General features: G+C 35.9%; 1 protein-coding gene across 1 annotated transcript in view; it reads left to right on the forward strand.

Annotated features, from left to right (window-relative positions):
• The window catches only part of LOC102441363 (charged multivesicular body protein 1b-2), a 37,890-nt gene extending 18,609 nt beyond the window's left edge, over positions 1 to 19,281 (forward strand). The window contains exons 2-8 of the mRNA XM_006082816.3: positions 3,482 to 3,579; positions 5,766 to 5,912; positions 6,288 to 6,356; positions 6,435 to 6,542; positions 13,416 to 13,459; positions 16,674 to 16,746; positions 17,156 to 19,281. Of these exons, the coding sequence (XP_006082878.1) occupies positions 3,482 to 3,579; positions 5,766 to 5,912; positions 6,288 to 6,356; positions 6,435 to 6,542; positions 13,416 to 13,459; positions 16,674 to 16,746; positions 17,156 to 17,200 (584 nt within the window). The 3' untranslated portion in view covers positions 17,201 to 19,281. The remainder of the gene's footprint in view (positions 1 to 3,481; positions 3,580 to 5,765; positions 5,913 to 6,287; positions 6,357 to 6,434; positions 6,543 to 13,415; positions 13,460 to 16,673; positions 16,747 to 17,155) is intronic.
• Positions 19,282 to 20,015: the final 734 nt, after the last annotated feature.

Below are 20,015 nucleotides of genomic sequence, written 5' to 3' on the forward strand. Positions count from 1 at the left end.
TGTTTCGTTTCAGATTGCTCCAAAGTTCCCTTAGCCTCTCCTCCTGTTTTACGTTTTTTTCTAGTTGCTGCTCTGCTTGAGTATTTTTTCCTACCTTGTCTTTTAGCTTACTGATTCAGTTCTCTGCTTCTTGTAGCGTACTGTTAATGCCTTCTATTGTGTTCTTTATTGCAGCGATATCAGTTTTCATTTCCTCTTGGTTTTTACACATATTATTGAATTTGTCTTCCATCCTTTTCAGTGTCCTTATGACCATTGATCGGAATTCTTTCTCTGAGATATTGCTTGCCTCCATTTCCTTTACTTCCTTTTCTGGTGATTCCTCCTTTTCTTTTGTATGCAGGCTATTTCTTTGTCTCCCTATGATCGCTCCTTTCCGGGTGTCTGGTTATGTGGCTCACTCTCTCTTGCATTGACTTAAAAGCACAAAATACAACAAAACAAGACACAGGGCACCAAACAAATGTATTCACGATACTAATAACCCCAAATAAAGGTTACAACCAGAGAAATAGAATTAGGGGATAGAAAAGAGTGCAAAAATGATATTGAGAAAGGAAAAAATGTAAGAGAGAAAAGAAAGAGAAGAAAAAAGAAGGGGGGAAAATATATGTATATGGGGAGAAAACTGCAAAAAAACTACAACTAATCCAAAAAATGCAAACAAGATACACCCAGAGATGAATGCAAACTACAAACAACAACTAATCCAAAAAATGCCAACAATAAACACTCAAACAAAAGAGCTTATTTCCAGAAGATAAGGTCAAGGAATTGAATGAATGGGGAAATAGCCACAATTCAGTATAGAGGAGGTAGAAAGAGAATGAGTGTATAAGCAGAAAAGTAAAAAACAAGATACATAAAAAGAAAAAATATATATACTAGTATGAATTAAAAATATATATTTAAAAGAAAATTTGCATATATATATAATTTTCTCTTTAATCTATGTATTTGTTTATTATTGGAAAAGGAGAATAGAGAGTAGATAGGCCTTAGTTGGTGATTGGAATTAAACTATTAGAAGAAGAGAACAAGCGAGGAAAGGAAAAACAGAAGCAAAAAAAAACCTACAAAAAAATAACCACAAACTAACACACAAACAACAACAATAAGACAGAAGGAAAGAGCCCTAGCTGGTTTGGCTCAGTGGATAGAGCGTCGGCCTGCGGACTAAAGGGTCCCAGGTTCGATTCTGGTCAATGGCATGTACCTTGGTTGTGGGCCGCATCCCTAGTGGGGAGTGTGCAGGGGGCAAGCTCATCGATGTTTCTAACTCTCTATCCCTCTCCCTTCCTCTCTGTAAAAAAAATCAATAAAATATATTTTAAGAAAAAGACAGAAGGAAAGAAAAAGAAAAAAAGGAAGAAAAAATGTTTTGATAGTGAAGACAGAGAAGAGAGAAGTGTGCATGGACTTGGAGCAGGGGAGAGAAAATTAGATATATGAGTAAGATCAATTTTTAACAGGGAGTAAAAAGAAATGATAGCAAAAAACTAAAGCAAGAACAGGGTGAGAGAAACAGGACGAAAAGGGAAAAGTGAGGAAGAGAGTATTGGCATAATGGAAAAATTGAGATAGAGTAAAATAATGCTAAAAGAAAAAGAAAAATAGAATGTGGAACACTAATCCCAAAATAAAATAAAGAAAAAATAGAATAAAATAAAACTTTTAAAAAAGGTAAAATAATAGTAGTAATAATAAATAAAAATAAAAATATAATAATAAAAAAAGTAAAATGAAGTTTTACTTAGTTTCTTAAGTAAAAGATAAAAAACAAAGTGAAGTAGTGAAGGTCGTTCACTTCCTCTACTGTTCTGCTTGGCATGTCTGTTTCCTGTCAGATAGTCAGCACAGTGTTGAAGTTTCCTGTGATCCACCACTCCTCTGTGTCATAAGCCACAACCTTGTTTTCAAGCTGGAGGGATCTCTCTGCTCACATTGTTTCTCTGCCTGCCCTCAGTTGTATTTACACAAGAGTCAATTTCTGACACAACCCCCGGGTGGCAGTGTTTCTGTATTAATATCCAGGACTAAATGTCCCCTCTACCCAATGTTTAGATTCTTCTTTCCCTGCCACACTTAATACTGGGTTGGAGGGTCACACTGCCCCAGAGCTGGTTTCCTGCTCGTCTGTCCTTATTCTGATCTCTAGTTTCCACAAAAACAACTTTCCCCTGCAGTCTCAGTGAATGTTTTTAATTGGAAGATCCTATGTACTGGACTTAGCAAGCAAAAGCAAGGAGAAAAAAAGCAAAGACAAAGGAACCGCACCCACTCACATCTGTTTCCCCTGGCACTGCACAGCCGGTATAGAACTTCAGGCTGCCTTTCTGGGCATAGATTCTCATGGCTGTGGGCTTATATCTAGAGTCCCCCTCTGCCAGCAGCCCTGTGGACCCCTTTCTACTTTCGAGGGCTACACTGACCCCAAGGGCTCCGGGTTTGGTGGAGCACAGTCTCCCTCTGAGACTCTAGTCTCCTCTGCACGCGGTTCTCTCTCCAGCCTGGATCTCAGATCTCACCTTTCTCTAGGCCAGTGGTTCTCGACCTTGGCTGCACATTAGAATCACCTGGGAACCTTTTTAAAATCCTGATTTCTGGGCCTCATCCTCCAGAAATTCTGTTTCTTTGTTATGGGGTGAGGCCACCACATTAGTAACAAAGAAACAATTTCCGGAGGATGAGTCCCAGAAATCAGGATTTTAAAAAAGATTCCCAGGTGATTCTAATGTGCAGCCAAGGTTGAGAACGACTGCTCTAGGCTATCTCTGACCTTTCTGTACACTGATTTTCTCACCAGCTGTCTTTAATTCACCAATTGCAGGTGGATATTATTCAATTCAGCTGTTCCTTCTATCTGCTCTGTGAGAAGGCACAGGGCCCGTCCATGTATTCGGCGCATCTTTGTCTTCCCCTGGACAAACTTTAGGCACCCATGGTCTGGTAGGCTGGAGCCTTGGTGTTTGTGGGTTCACAGCTGAGGCAGCTGGTCCCGGGATGTATATGAAGTCTCCCCAGTTGAAGGTAAGGCTGGGCTTCCAATCACAGCCACTCTCCCCTTCAAGATGGCATGGTCTCTGCAGCAGAACCGGCTGCCCCGGGAGAGATTTCAGCAGCAGTAGAGGCTGCCCGGCCAGGGGCGCCTGATCCACCAGTCCCCAACAGTCCTGTGGAATATAGCTGTCCCTCACTCACAAATACAGACACTCCCTGCACGTCCACGCACTCTCCTTTCATTCTCTCATTCACACACTATCTTGCAGCCTGCCATCCCGTCGGCAGCCATCTTTGTAATGAAGTTTTTAAATTAAAAAATGTGGAATAGGTAAAAGTTTTTCTGTTTTCTCTAATACTTTGTGAATAGTTGGTTTAAATAACATAATTTTATCTGATAATTTTTATAAATTTAACATCTCATTTGCAGTTAGTTATTGGGAAATGACTTTTTTAGAATAGCCTTAACATATATTTATAGAACACCTATTTAACTTGAAGTTTGCTGCAAAAGAGCTTAATAGGAATGCCAAGAAATGTGATAAAGAAGAAAAGGCTGAAAAGGCCAAGATTAAAAAGGTAAGCTACTTTTATTATTTTTATCTTTTTTAAACTCATGATAGCACAATTAATCATGCAAGAGTGGATGTTTCAGTTTATTTTACATTGAAGAAAGATTACTGGCTTAGAGAAAGACAAATATCACATGATCTCACTTATATTTGGAATCTAATAAACACAATAAACTGATAAATAAAATAGAACCAGAGACATGGAAACATGGGACAGACTGTTGAATCCCTGGGGCAGGGAGGAACTGGGTGGTGGGGGAAAAGGGGGGCATTTGGAATACTCTCAGCAATAAAGGTAAAAAAAGAAAGATTACTGGCTTTAGCATTTTAAACCAAATATATATTTAAATAAATTATTTATTATTTGATATAGTTAATAATGGCTTTTTTTGTTTATTACTATTTACATGTTCAAGTGTAGCTCACATACAGAGTATAACTGTTCTGTTACCTACGTCTAAAGATTGCCCTTTGGTTTGTAGCCCAAACTACTCTTAGAAGTATAAAGCCTATATGTAAGAATAAAATTTAATTTTTTTTAAAAGTGAGAAGCATTTCTTTTTAAAGAAAAATATTTTATTGATTTTTTACAGAGAGGAAGGGAGAGGGATAGAGTTAGAAACATTGATGAGAAACATCGATCAGCTGCCTCCTGCACACTCCCTACTGGGGATGTGCCCGCAAATAAGGTACATGCCCTTGACCGGAATCAAACCTGGGACCCTTGAGTCCGCAGGCTGATGCTCTATCCACTGAGCCAAACCGGTTAGGGCTAAAATTTAATGTTTTTTGGTTCATTTTAATTTTTGTAGTCTCTGAAGTTTATATCTAAACAGTGTATAGTATTAATGTGTATTATGTTTGTGTATTTGCTAGGAGGTTTAACTGCAAATAGTTGTACTCATGGCTATGATGCATTTTACACTAAAAGGATCAAAGCAAAATCAACAATAAAAAGCCATAAAAAAGAAGGAAATCCTTCCATTTGCAATAGTGTGTATAGACCTTGAGGGTATTATGCTAACTAAAAATAGATCAAACAGAGAAAGGCAAATACATGTGATCTCATTTATGTGTAATCTTAAAAACAACTCATAGATAAAGAAGAGATTGATGGTGTCCAGAGAAGGGGGATAGGAGGTGAGTGAAAAGGGTGAAAATGGTCAAAAGATACAAACTTCTGGTTATAAATTAAGTCCTGGCGATCTAATGTACAACATGGTGCCTATAGCTAATAATACTGTATTGTATATATGAAAGTTGAGAGAATAGATCTTAATAGTTCTCTTCACAAGAAAAAAGTTATAACTGTGTGGTGATGGATGTTGACTAGGAAAAAAAATGGAAAGTGTGACATTGCATGTTCCAGTATCTTTATTACATTGCTCTTTATATTATTGAAGAATTGGAAAGAAACTAAATTCCCAGCATTAAGGGATTTTTAAAATTTTGTAATACATTTATTGGGGTGACATTGGTTAATAGTATCATATAGGTTTCAAGTGTATATATCTATGATACAAGATCTGTATATTGTACTATGTGCCCACCAGGATCTTAATCTATGCATGTTCTCACATTTCTGTTACTTTTGTACCTTCTCCATTTTGCTTTTGTGGAGGTCTATCTGAGCTATTTAATATTTTCTTCTAAATTGACTTTTAACTTTAGCCCTGGCCAAAGCTATTAGAGCAAGAAAAGCCTAGGTCTGTGTTAGTTATATTTATTTCAAACAATACATTTAAATAAATGCATAATTAAAGTGAAGATGGTTGTCTGTGTATATCCAAAGTAATTTTATGTACTCTGTAGTGTTTGTACCAGTCACAAGGAAAGCCCTGGTTAGTGGTACATTCATGCTATCAGCCTTTAGAAATGTTGATGTAGTTATATATTTGACTTAAAAAGATGTGTTTTTTAAATTAGATGAGAAAACAGTGTGTCTTATGCATTTACTTTATAATAAATTTTCTTTGTAATAAATAGGTTTATGTACTTGGAATACTATAACACTAAATAAAATATTAACAGTGGTAATGGCTCAGTGATGTGATTATGAGGAATTTTAAAAGTATGATTTTAAACTTAACTATAAATTCTCATTTTATCTCCTTAAAAACTAATTGTGAAAGCTCTTAAATATTATTAAAACTTGTCTTCACCACTATTTACTTTTTGCTCTGTGTGAAACAGGCTATTCAGAAAGGGAATACAGAAGTTGCAAGAATACATGCTGAAAATGCAATCCGCCAGAAGAACCAAGCAATTAATTTCTTGAGAATGAGTGCTAGGGTTGATGCTGTGGCAGCCAGAGTTCAAACTGCAGTAACAATGGGCAAGGTAAGGCTTAATATCTATAAACAGTAGGAACTCTTGATTTAAGTTTAATGAGAGTATTAGGAGTTGCTGGAAATCTAAATCCATTGCAAGGTGCTGTAGATTGCTAGTAAAGGCCTTTATGGGCAAGAGAGACATAGTCAAAGTATGTCTTTGACTATGGTGAGGAAAATTATTTTGACAGTGGCTTTTAAACTAAGATTTATGAGTTGTCTTTCAATGAAGAATCAAAGACCAAACATACATACTGTACTTTTACTGTTAAAGAAAGGGTAGGTAAATTTTACAAGTTAATCTGTAAGTAATATATTTAAGAGACTACCTGAAGTTTGAGATTACTTATAGCATGCTCAATCTTTTTTTTAATGCTTCCAATAGGTAACCAAGTCCATGGCAGGTGTAGTTAAATCTATGGATGCTACATTGAGGAGTATGAACCTTGAAAAGGTAAAAAAAAAATTATTTGATGTTCAGATAGCATCTTTTCAGTATAAGTTTTTCTTATGACCATATTTCTTTTTACAGATTTCTGCCCTGATGGACAAATTTGAACACCAATTTGAAACACTGGATGTTCAAACACAACAAATGGAAGACACAATGAGTAGTACTACAACCCTAACAACACCACAAGTAAGAATAGTTTCTTTACTTAGAATAACTTTTAAAAAATTACCTGAGTTCATAATATAATGGCTTTGTGTGCCAAAATCATCTCTAGAATGTGAAGTAAACATGGTGTATCCCCAAAATGCAAGTAGGAAGTTATGCTTTGCCCCTGGATTCCTAAGGACATATTGGAAGATGCCGTTCCCTATCTTATTTTGAAATTCTAAAAATTATACTAGGTCAAATGTCTAGAGAGTTTGGAACTTGGTTCTACCTGGTTAATCAAATGAACAAAGAAAGACTTGGTATTACTACTTTACTAATATGGAGAAAATGTAATTTACAGAATAGGTTAGGAAGTAATCAGCAACTGTCCATTGATATTTTAATTCCAATGACTCTTTTCACAAAAAGGTAAATAAGAGAACAAGTTTATCTTTAGGTTTTAGAGTAAAGAAAGAAAGAATTCATGTGTATATCTTATAGTGAGGATATATATTTAACCACTATTTTATACTTGCTCTAGAACAAGCATGTCAAACTGACATATAGAAGGTCTCTGGAAGGTCTCCCGGTCTAATTAGCATATTACTCTTTTATTAGTATAGATGTGTGTATCTCTCTGTGTATTCCTTTACTATTTAATCTATCTACTTATCTATGTATTCCTTTACTATTGGAAAAGGAGAATAGAGAGTAGCTAGGCCTGAGTTTGTGATTTTAATTAGTTAAGCTATTAGTAGAAGAAGAGAACAAGCGAGGAAAGGAATAACAGAAGCAAAAAAAACAGCAGCAACAACAAAAACAAACAACAAAAGAAAAAACCAAAAAAACAAATACAAACAAGCAATAAAAACAAAACTAATCAAGAATCAAACATTAACAAAACAGAAAGAAAGAAAAACGCAAATGATTTAAAATAAAGAAAAAAGAAAAAAACAAAACAACTCAAAAAAAAAGGGAAGTAGAAGAAAATCTGGATAGTGAAGAAAGGTAAGAGAAAAATGTGTGTGTGCTTGGAGCAGGGGAGCAGAATTTAGATATATGAGTAAGATCAATTTTTAACAGGGAGTAAAAAGAAAGGATAGAGAAAAACTAAAGCAGGAACAGGGTAAGAGAAACAGGACAAAAGGGGAACATGAGGAAGAGTGTTGGTATAAAGCAAAAATTGAGATAGAGTAAAATAATGCTGCAGGAAAAATAAAAATAGAATGTAGAACACTAATCCCAAAATAAAATAAAATAAAATAAAATAAAACATTTTTAAAAAGGTAAAATAATAGTAGTAATAATAGTTATTAAAAACAAAACAATAAAAAAGGTAAAATCAGGTGAGAAAGAAAAATAGTTTCTCAAGTAAAAGATAAAAAATAAAAATGTGAAGTAGTGAAGGTCGTTCACTTCCTCGACTTTTCTGTTTGGCAGGTCTGTTTCCTGTCAGGTAGACAGCCCAGTATTGGAGTTCCCTGCGCTCCACAGCGTCATGTCATAATCCTTTTTTCAAGCAGTTGAGAGCTCTTTGTTTCTTAGTCTGCCTTTACTTGCATTCACACAAGAGTCAATTTTTGATACAACCCCTGGGTGGCAGTGTTTCTGTATTGATATCCGGGGCTAAAAGGCTCCTCCCCTACCCAGCCTTTAGATGGCTTTCCCTGCTGCACTTAATGCTGGGTTAGAGGGATGGACTGCCCTAGAGCTGTCTTTCTGTTTGTTTCTCCACACTCTGTTCTCCAGGTTCCACAAAAACAGCTTTCCCCTGCAGTCTCAGCAATGTTTTTTAATTGGAAGATCCTATGTACTGGGCTTAGTAATCAGAAGCAAGGATTTAAAAAAGAAAAATAAAAAAATAAAAAATAAAGACGGAAAAAGCCACAGGATGCGCGCAGACTCGCGTCTTCCCCTGGCACTCTGCAGCCAGCGCACTGGCAGAACTCCTGACTGCCCTCCCCTGCCTGGCCCTGCCGTGGGTTAATTTCTATAGTCTCCTTCTGCCCGCAGCCCTGTGGACCCCCTTCCACATTCGAGGGCTACACTTACCCCAACAGCGAGCATTTTGTGGGGCGCAGTCTTCCTTTGAGACTCTGGTTCCCACTGCGTGCATTTCACGCACATTTTGCAAGTGTTTCTCCCTTCAGCCTGGACCCCAGATCTCACCTCTCCCTAGGGCCTAAGCCAGTGATGGCGAACCTTTTGAGCTCGGCGTGTCAGCATTTTGAAAAACCCTAGCTTAACTCTGGTGCCGTGTCACCTATAGAAATTTTTTGATATTTGCAACCATAGTAAAACAAAGACTTATATTTTTGATATTTATTTTATATATTTAAATGCCATTTAACAAAGAAAAATCAACCAAAATAATGAGTTCGCGTGTCACCTCTGACACGTGTGTCATAGGTTCGCCATCACTGGCTAGGCAATAGCTAACCTTTCCATCTACGGATTTCTCACCAGCTGTGTTTAATTCGCCAATTCTGGGTGGATATTAATCAATTTAGCTGTTCCTTCTCTCTGCTCTGTGAGAAGGCACAGGGGTCGTCTGCGTACTTGTGCCACTTTGTCTCCTCCTGGACAGACTTTCTAGGTGCCTGCAGTCGGAGAAGCTGGAGTCTTGGTATTCCTGGGTTTGTAGCTGAGGTAGCTGGTCTCTGGGGGTTGTGGTTGTAGGGTCCCAGGAGGTATCCGAGGATCTCCCCGGTTGAAGGTAAGGCTGGGCTTCAGATCACTGCCACTCTCCCCTTCAAGATGGCACAGTCTCTGTGCAGAGCCAGCCGCTACGGGAGAGATTTTACCAGCATTAGAGGCTGCCCGGCTAGGGGAGCCCGGTCCGGCAGTCCCCAACAATTCCTTGGAATATAGCTGTCCCTCCCTCACAAATACATACACTCCCCGCACATCCACTCACTCTCCTTTTGTTCTCTCATTCACACACTATCTTGCAGGCTGCTGTTCTGTCAGCAGCCATCTTAGAATCCAGGACACTTGGATTTCTATTCCCCATTCTACCACTAATTAACTTTGGCACCTTAAAATATTTACAACCATGGGCCTCAGTATATGTAGCTATAAAATGTAAGGCTTGGAACCAATGATATGAAAATGCCTTTTACTTCTGAAAAATCTTCAGATTTATTCACCCAACATTTGCTGAGCACCTTGTGTTTAAGGTATTGTGCGAGGTGCTGAGGATAGTCAAATATATGCAAAACATTCTAACAGAAACAGAAAGGGATCTGGTTGAACACACTTAGTTACCTACATTTTCATAAGCTGCTAATGAGCAGTTCGAATTTAAATGGGCATATCCACTTTGGAAAGGCAATTTGGTAATATCTACAGTCTGCTTTTAACATAACAGCCAGAGTGATCCTGTTAAAATTGTCAGATCATGCAACGTTTTTGCTCAAAATCTTCTAGTGGCTCCACATCTCCCTAAAAATGAAAACCAAATTTTTTACAATTGCCTGTAATATCCTATGGGATCTGCCCCTCCCTGCTTCTCTGACCTTATCTGCTGTTATTGCTTAGCACTCTATCAGGCACTTGACCTCCTTGTTAATTCTCAAACACACCAAGTACATTTCTGTCTCAAAGCTGTTCCTCTTTCAATTTCCTTTGCCTGAATGTTCTTCCTCCATCTAGCAGATATCCTCATTGCCAACTCCCCACCTTCTTCAGTTCTTTGTCATTTTCTAGATGAGGTCTTTCCTAACCATCCAACTTAAAAGTACATCAAGAGCATACCCACCATTCCCTATACGCCCCACATCCCTGCTTTATTTTTCTTCATAGTACTTATCACCTTCTAATATACTATACAATTTTTAAAACTTTTTACTTGCTCCCCTTCATGTGCACACTCTAGAACAGTGATTCTCAACCTTCTAGCCCTTTTAAATACAGTTCCTCATGTTGTGACCCAACCATAAAATTATTTTCGTTGCTACTTCATAACTGTAATGTTGCTACTGTTATGAATCGTAATGTAAATATCTGATATGCAGGATGGTCTTAGGTGACCCTGTGAAAGGGTCGTTAGACCGCCAAAGGAGTCGTGACCCACAGGTTGAGAACCACTGCTCTAGAATGTAAGCTTAAAGAAGGCAAGGATAGCCCTGGTCAGGTAGCTCAGTTCGTTAGAGCATTGTTCCTATGCACCAAGATTGTGGGTTCAATCTCTGGTCAGGGCTCATAAAAGAATCAACCAATGAATGCATAAATAAGTAGAACAACAAATTGGTATTTCTCTCTCCCACCCTTTCCCCCTATTCTTCTCTTCCCCCTTCCTCTCTCTCTAAAAATCAATTTTTAAAAAGGCAGGAATTTTTATCATTTTTGTTCATTGATGCATTCCTAGCACTTAAAGTGATATCTGGCATAAAATAGTTCTCAATATTTGTTGAAGTAATTAAAGTATATGAAAATACATGTAACTTATAAGCTAATACTTTTACTTCCAAATATATACACAAAGAAACCCGTGTGTATGTACAAAGATATTTATACATGAGAATGTTCATGGCACCATTATCTATAACTGGGACAAATTAGTGGGGGGGATCTAAATGTCCAGCAATTAATGGATAAATGAAACAGAATGTATTTCTATACTGTAGTATCACACATGAGTGACCGTGAATGAAGTAGATCTCAACAGAATTAGATCTTACAAGTTTGAATAAGAAAAGTAAGTTGCAGAATAGTATGTATAGTATAATACTATTAAGTAAATTTTAAAAACACAAATAATGCTATGTTAGATATAAAGTAAAAACAACAAAATGTAAATGCACATAATATTCAATCTATTGTTTCTGAACTTTTCCTGCATTTTAGGATCACCCCAATAAATTCAATAAAAAGGAAAAAATAAATAAAAATTAATAAGTGAATGAAAGAGAACAAGAGAAACTAAAACCCAACAGCAAGATCAGTGAGTTGCTTAAAATCATACACTTTGTTAATGATAGCGCTGGAACTATATCTTAGAACTCCCACCAGTAAGTCCAAAATATTTTTTAACAACTAAGTAAAAAACAAGAGTTGTTTTGATTAATGACACTCTATTTCCTGAGAACTCCTGTACTGTAGTAAATATCTCACTATACTTATATTTTATTCATCTGTAAGTATTTTTAAAGAGTAATCCTTAATATAAAAGTTGTGTCAACTAGCAAAAAGAATAATTATAATTAATATAAAATTCAAATCTATTACACTTCAAATATAAGCAAAGTGGGTTAGAAAAGAGCTTTATAGCCCAGTTGGTGTGGCTAAATGGTTGAGCATTGACCTATGAACCAGGAGGTAATGGTTTGATTCCCAGTCAGGGCACATGCCCCGGGTTGCAGACTCCATCCCCAGTCTGGGGCATGCAAGAGGCAGCTGATCAATGATTCTCTTTCATCATTGATGTTTCTATCTCTCCCTCTCCCTCCTTCTCTGAAATCAATAAAATATTTTCTAAAAAAATTTAAAGAGCTTTATATATTGGTTCACTTTCTTAAAGAGAGCTACATTACCCAGGTTTCAAATTATATGTGAATATCACTACATAAATTCCGGAAGCCGGTCCATCCTTGCTGCTTGACACAGTCGCTGCAGGGAAGAAACATCTGCACAGCATATGTTTCAAGGGACCTGGCGTATATGGCATTACTGTTCTTAATATGTTTGCTCCCCTTCTTAGAGCTATGTGTTTTAACCAAGGTCACCTCCCTGAGAAAGGTTGTTTCCCCAGGTGAGGATTTTTCCCTGGAGTTAGGGAGGGAATAAAACCCCTTAACTAAGTGCCAGGCGGGTAATTAATCACTACATAATCTTTACTTAGGATAATCTCCTTCAGTTACTTCCTTGTAGCTTAATAGAACAATAGAGTAACCTTGGAATGGAGATAAGAAACGCCCTAACCTTTGGAATAGAATTGATAGGATTAAAATCAACTGGTATAAATACAGATTTAACAAGACAATAAACAAAGAACCTGGCTATGATGATCAACTGAATGCTGTCTCCGTGCCTTTCCTTCTTTGCCGACTCCGTCCACACCTATGGGAACCCCTGGACCTGCTGGTGCTGGACCCCAGCACATAAGTACCTGGGAACTCAATTTTTTTCCATTACCATTTATCCCCTCTATGCCCTCTTCCACCTCCACACACCCTCCTCCCCGCCACAGTCACCACACTATTTTTTTTAAATATATTTTATTGATTTTTTACAGGGAGGAAGGGAGAGAGACAGAGAGTTAGAAACATCGATGAGAGAGAAACATCGACCAGCTGCCTCCTGCACACCCCCCACTAGGGATGTGCCCACAACCAAGGCACATGCCCTTGACCGGAATCAAACCCGGGACCCTTCAGTCCGCAGGCCGACGCTCTATCCACTGAGCCAAACCAGTCAGGACAGTCACCACACTATTGTTCATGCCCATGAGTTCTCTCTTATTTTTTTCTTTTTTGCTCAAACCCTCCATCCTTTCCAACATTCTACCTCTCCCCCACCCCCACCCCCCAACCAGAGTTGTCTGCCTGCTCTCTCTGAGTCTGTCTCTATTTTGCTTGGTAGTTCCGTTTGTTCATTAAATTCCACATATGAGTGAAATCATATGGTACTTGTCATTCTCTGACTGGCTTATTTCACTTAGCATAATCTTCTCTAGTGCCATCCATGCTGATATTTTTAATATAACCTCATAGTTTAAGGCTTTATTATTTAACATTAATTCTGAAATAAATCTTTTTGAAATCAGCTCCCTCTGGTGGTAAAAAATATTTTTAAATAAGTTTTTATTTTAAAAATTGCAGACCAGTTTCCCCTTTTTAAGCAAAATCAAAAACAGAAACCACCCCAAAAGCAATTGTCATTAAAATGCAAATTCTCATATTCTTATTCTAGAGCCAAGTGGATATGCTGCTTCAAGAAATGGCAGATGAAGCTGGGTAAGAAATTATTCAGGGGATTTAGTTAATCTTGATTTAATATCTGTCAGTCCTAAAATTATGTAGTGTGGATAAAAATATTTGTCATTGCCACCAATGGTAGAGTTAGGGTTTTGACCCTAGAAGTTAGTGTTGGAGGGGCCTTTGAAATATCCATCTCTTTGCCATGCTCATAAGAATGTGACTTTGTTCAGATCATTCTAGTATTTTCTTAAAAATCTCTAGCAATGCATTCATTTATTTTGTAATAAGAAATGGAGGAAGGTAATTGAGAGAGGCAGGAGTGTTCAAACATTTTCTCAATACCTTCTGTATGTATCAGATATAGCAAATATTTGGATTCTTTTTACAAAAATTGTCTTTCAAAAACAGTTCTTCTATGTTAAGCCCAGTTTGAGTCCTGCAAACTGAGCGAGACGTGCAAAATATCCAAGGGTTTTAAAAGATGGCAGCACCTGAGGATATTTTTTCCCATTGATTTTTAGAGAGAGTGGAAGGGAGGGGGAGAGACAGAGAGAGAAACATCCTTGTGAAAGAGACACATTGATTGGTTGCCTTCCGTATACACCCAGACTGGGGCCAGGGATTGAGTCTGCTATGGAGGTACGTCATCTTGACTGAAATACAACCTGCAACCCTTCAGTCTGTGGGCTAGCGCTCTGACCACTGAGCCAGTCCTGCTAGGGTGATCATATATATATATTTTTAAATAAGTATTGATACCCTGTGTCATACTGTTATTAGAAATAGGATATTTATTAATAGACTGTTTATTTCAGGACCTTTATGTTTGAGGGGAATGACTTGCCCATGATAATGTCTGTGCTATAGAAGTCATGTTATATCAGTATTCTCTAGTATATAACAGTCAAACCTCAGTTCTCAAACATCTTCCATCTCGAACAGTTTGGTTCTTGACCAAGTTGTTCATGAAAAAAATGTCTTGTTTGTCATACAAAATTTCAAAAGTTCAGTTCTCGACCTGACAGCCCTTTCATGCAGATACCTGTATGATCAGTCATGTGTCTCTCGGGCAACAAACAAAGGAGAGAATGTGCAAGTATGAGTCAGTTTACTGCTAAACCTTGCATTGTTAAGATCTCAGGAAATTGTGCTGTGAATATTTTCTTTTTTTTTGCTTTTGTTACTGCTTATTATTATTAAATGTGTACAGTAAGTCCTCATGGGTCCTAAGAAAGTTAGTGATAGCAGCAAAGTGAAAAGGAAAGTTGTGAAAACAATGTTAGAGCTTAAAAAAGAAAAACTAATGGCATAGTATGATAGAGTGTCTGATCTGGCTACCAAGTATGGCATTGTGAAATCAATAATTAGCACAATTTTAAAACAAAGCAGCCATCAAGAGTGCTGATGTTGTTAAGGGTGTGGAAGTACTCACGAAAAAACGATCACAGGCAATTGAGAACGGTTAAAACGGGGAATCATTTGGGGGTCTGGAACAGATGAATTCAACTTACGTTATTTCTAATGGGGGAAAATGATTCCGTTTTTGAACAAATCACTTCTCGAACAGACTTCTGGAATGAATGAAGTTCAAGAACCAAGGTTCCACTGTATTTAGTTCAAGAGACGATTGTAGGTAACGAATAATTTTTTTCCCAATAATAAAGATGAAAACTGGGTGATACTGAAGTTTTATACTTTATCCTCAAAGGTAGAGTAATAAATTAAAATAGGATTTATGTACTCTATCCTTTTCTCCTGGAAAGGGAAGAATTGAAGACACCTAGAAAATAGAGTTGATGAATATTATTTTAATGTGTTAGCTAATACCTGATTAGAATGAACAGTTAAGTTTATCAGCTCTTCAAATAACTAATGTGTCAATAGTGAATTAAAACCCAGGTTAATAAATCAGATTTGTCATATTTGAGAATAGGACTGGCAAGTAGGTTGTACACTGTTTTGCTTTGTTTCCTGATGTAGGTGATTTTTGTTAAGTAGTTAAGAGACCAAAGCATTGTGTATCAGAAGACTCCATCTTAGTAACATGAAGCTAAGGACTTATTTCTGTTCTTACTAAAAACCAAATAAGAAGATTGGGCTTGAAAGTACAGCAAATGTCTTATAAAATGAATATTGCTACATTACAGCCTTGCTGACCCTTAGTGGAAATCAAGTTTATTAGATAACTTTTTGAGAAGATTTAGAACAGGATTTCTCAACCTTGATACTATTGACATTTTGGGATACATAATCCTTGGGGCTGTCCGATGCATTATAGTATGTTCAGAAACATCTCTGGCCTCTACCCATAGGATAACATCCCTACCCCATTGTGACAGTAAAAAATGCATCCAGGCATTGTCGGATGTTTCTGGGGACAGGTGGGTGGAGAGAAGGTTGAGGGCCAAAATCAAGAGAAATTACTTATGTTAATAATGGATGGTGACTGGAGCAGTAGAAATAGGTAGAATCACTGATGTAGAAATACTGATGCCCATCTTTAAAGATATTTAAGTATCCGAATTCTGTTTGAGTTTGTGATTCCCTCAACAAAATTTTAGTATAGCATATCTTTACCTTGTAAGTAACAATCTGTCTATAGATTCTCCTAATGACTTTTAAAGTTACTGAGTTCTCTGTAGTGTTTTCAAACTGAAGATGGCATACACTGGTGTAGATACAAGCAGAAAGGCTAGCTTATACCTTACAGGAGTAGGTACAATGTAGATTAACATCACAGGCCTTGGAGGCAGAAAATCCTGGGTTCAAATCCTATTACTAGGGTGGATCTTGGGCAAGTGAACTTAATTTTTTTAAAACTTCAGTTGTATGAGATGGATGCAAGTAATGATTCCTGCCAAGGGTAGCTCAGGAGCTAGAATACTGAACTTGAAGTTAACTCAAATGTTAGATATGGATCTTGAGGCTACATTTATCTAACCTGTTTTATCTTTTTGGCATATTAAATTTCTTTTATAATAGGAGTCATATGGTAACCTCAGTAAATTGATTACATTCTATGATTTTTATTTTGGTCTTTTGTTCAGATGACCAATAATTTTCCTGCCTTTTATTAGCTTTTCTATTTACATGCATAAAACTTAACCAGTATTATCTTATTTAAATCAAGGTAAAGTGCTAGGTGGAATATTCAAATTTGCAATAATTCTGTTTTATTACTTTTATAATTATATAAGGAGTAAAATGCTTATATTAACATCTATTTATGCTAATTATTTTAAAATTGTAGCCTTGATCTCAATATGGAACTACCACAGGGTCAGACAGGATCTGTTGGCACCAGTGTTGCTTCCATGGAACAGGTAGAAGTTGTATTTTGTCTTGATTAGTATGAACTTGATGTGTGAATTAAATAGATATTGTATATATTTATATATAAGTAATATATATATTTTTTATAAAGAGTGATTTCTACTATAATATGACATCATCATAAATTAGCATACTGTGTTTAGCCTTTACTCCTCAATGATGGACATTTTCTCTTTGCATGCATATTTCATTTAAAGATTGAATTTGCTTCCCTTCATAGCTTCTGTTTTATTTAGTCCTCCATTTATTCTGAAATGTTTTTAAAATTATATTCTCAATGTTATTTTTGTGTGAATTTTTAGACAATATTTTAATCTTATTTAAAATATGAGCTATTTAAAATATTCATGATTTATATTAGTCGCAGCCTTCTAACTTTTAAATTTTAACTTTCTTCAGGATGAACTATCACAGAGACTTGCTCGTCTACGTGATCAAGTGTAATTTAAAGAACTGGTGCTTTTGTTTACTTCACCTGCTTCTGAAAAATTTCATGTGTATATATAGATAAGTTGCACTCCAGTTATACTAAGAACACCATATGTTACAGAATGCTTAAATGCTATTTATTTATAATGCTTTCTTTTGCCATGTTGTACTTTCTAATACTTTAAGAAATTCCAGAGAGTTTCCACCTTGACATATTTTATAGTTTTGTATATTATATTGTAATATGTAAGGGACATTTTTTTAGATGACTTTGACCAAGCTAGCATTAATTTGTTGTATATGAAACATCCTTTTTAAAAATTGCATCAAAAATCTGGTAACAAAGTACTACAGAAGAAAGTATAGAATAAAGATTTTGGTTTCTTTTAATTCAAAGTTGTTTTAAATCTCTGCATTCACATGTGATGCATAATTAAAAAGCAGGGAAACCAAGTTTACTTAACATGCTTACAAGCCAAAAATACCTTATTTAGTGTCATACGATGGGCAATGCTATTTTTTTAAAAAATCATTTTTTATTTTTGGAGAGAGAGGAATGGAGAGGGAGAGAGAAGAAACATCAATGTGAGAGTGGAACATCCATTGGTAGCCTCCTGCATGCGCTCTGACCAGGAATCGGTTCAGCAACCTTTTGGTGCATGGAAAGATGCCCAACCGAGCCACACTGGCCAGGGAGACAAAGCTATTTTTTTGTTTTATGTTTTGTGTTTATTTTTGCTGTTCAAGCACAAATGCAATTGACTTTTATTCTGTCTTAATCAGCTTTTAAATTTAGATTATTACTGGATTTTTTAACCAGTAATTTGATGACTATTATTCTGAATTCCTGAAATTTAAAAAAAATTTCATGGATAATTTTCCAATATAACTAGAAAAAATATACACCATTAAATTAAAGAAATTAAAGTTTGCTCAGTTTTTAAATTTTTTTTTTTTGCTAAATCACTATTGTTAAGTATGAAATTTAACCTTTCATACTTTCAAATGAAATTGAAATACATTTTAAATGATTCTCCTTATTTCTACTCTACTCTTGATAACACTGTATTTTGAAAGATTAATTTACATGGCCTTAATATAATTTACATTTTTCATATGATTGTTTATTGCTTTTTGAGAATCTTAGCCTAGATTTTAAAAGCAACAACAAAAAGTAACAGAGAAAACAAAATGGAATCAATTCAAGTTACAACTACCATAAGCCCTGGTTAAATGTATTTGTCCTTTTAAGAAAAGACTCTTTAATAACTGGAAGAAATGAAGTAGAACTAAATGTTGGAATAAAATGTTTTGCCTAGCCATTCGAATAACTTCCAGAGCAATGGAAGTTGGGTGTACAATGTAGGGGGTTGGAACACAGAAAAGTCCTAAGGTCAAAAAAAGACTAAATTCTGGAAGGCCAGATCCTTGGGGGAAAGCATTTGATGGCCAATTGTACAACTTTCCATTTCTCCAGTAATAGTTCTGTTTTACCCAACTAAAATGAATAAATGCTTGCAATTTTCTTCTATAACAGTCTCAAATGTGGAGAAGTGACAAAGTTATATTTTAGCTGGTATACTACTAATCTATGTTAAGTAGGTAAAGTGTTTTTCATTACTTACTGCATGATTGATTCATGAAAGAATTTTCATATTTCATTAAGTTTTGTTGAAGAGCAGATCCATTGTTAAGTCATGAAGGCATTCAAAGTGCAATTATGGAGACATTTTTGCTAAATATTCACAATTCATACATGTTTCCTATTGTAAATGAGAGTGTATAAATGACAATTATTTTCACTGGGTAATGAAATTAGAAATTACTCTTTTGCTAAGTTTCAGTTAAACCTACTTAACTTTCTTGGTACTTGACTAAATGGTATGACCTCAGTGTGGTAATCTTCTATTTTGTTTGTAATTGATGCTTTGTCCTTTTTACTGAAAGTATAAGTTTGTTCATATTGGAACATCCTGAGGAGGTATAGAAGAGATTATTACAGACTAAAATATCTATGAAATAGTTATCTCATTTTCCATTGGTGGGAATTGTAGCTTTTGTTCTTTTAAATTAAATAAAAAGTGTTAATTGTGAAATGGCTTTCTTAAATCTAGAAAAATATATGGTTCTGATCTAAAAATAAATGTTCATAGTTTTGCTTAATAGCCATATCAGATTTTTTAAAAATATTGTTCTTTGATAGACACCAGGTTTTACTTTTGGATTTATTGATTACCTTATAAATATAGCAAAATTTTATTTTTTGCAATTTTTTCTTAGACCAAGAGTCACACAACCTGTAAATTCTTACCTTGTTAGTATAAATTACATTTCTAGTTTGATAAGTGCTTTGATAATTGAAAAGTAACACAAGCCAGATTATACTGTCTTGAAAAGTGGATATCATAGCACCTTTCATTTACCTTCAGTTTTAGTTCCTTATCAATCTAATTTTCTCCTGATTTTTCTAAGTATTTGACTATATCATTTGATAGAATATATAAGGTCAAATGCTCAGAAACATTTTACTGCACTTTCATCCTACAGACAATGTGGATATTATTTTACCATCATTACTCTGAACTCTGATAAATTTCTTATCTCTGCTTCATTTATCTCTTCTTCTGGAGAATTCTCTAGTTTTTTCATTTGGGGGTTTGTTTCTTTGTCTCCTCATTTTGGCTGTCTGTTTGGGTTTGCGACTATGCATTAAGTAGATCCTCTACACCAGTGGTTCTCAACCTGTGGGTCGCGACCCCTTTGGTGATCGAACGACCCTTTCACAGGGGTTGCCTAAGACCATCCTGCATATCAGATATTTACATTACGA

The sequence above is a fragment of the Myotis lucifugus genome, unplaced genomic scaffold (genome assembly GCF_000147115.1).
Source record: "Myotis lucifugus unplaced genomic scaffold, Myoluc2.0 scaffold_4, whole genome shotgun sequence".
Lineage (NCBI taxonomy): Eukaryota > Metazoa > Chordata > Mammalia > Chiroptera > Vespertilionidae > Myotis > Myotis lucifugus.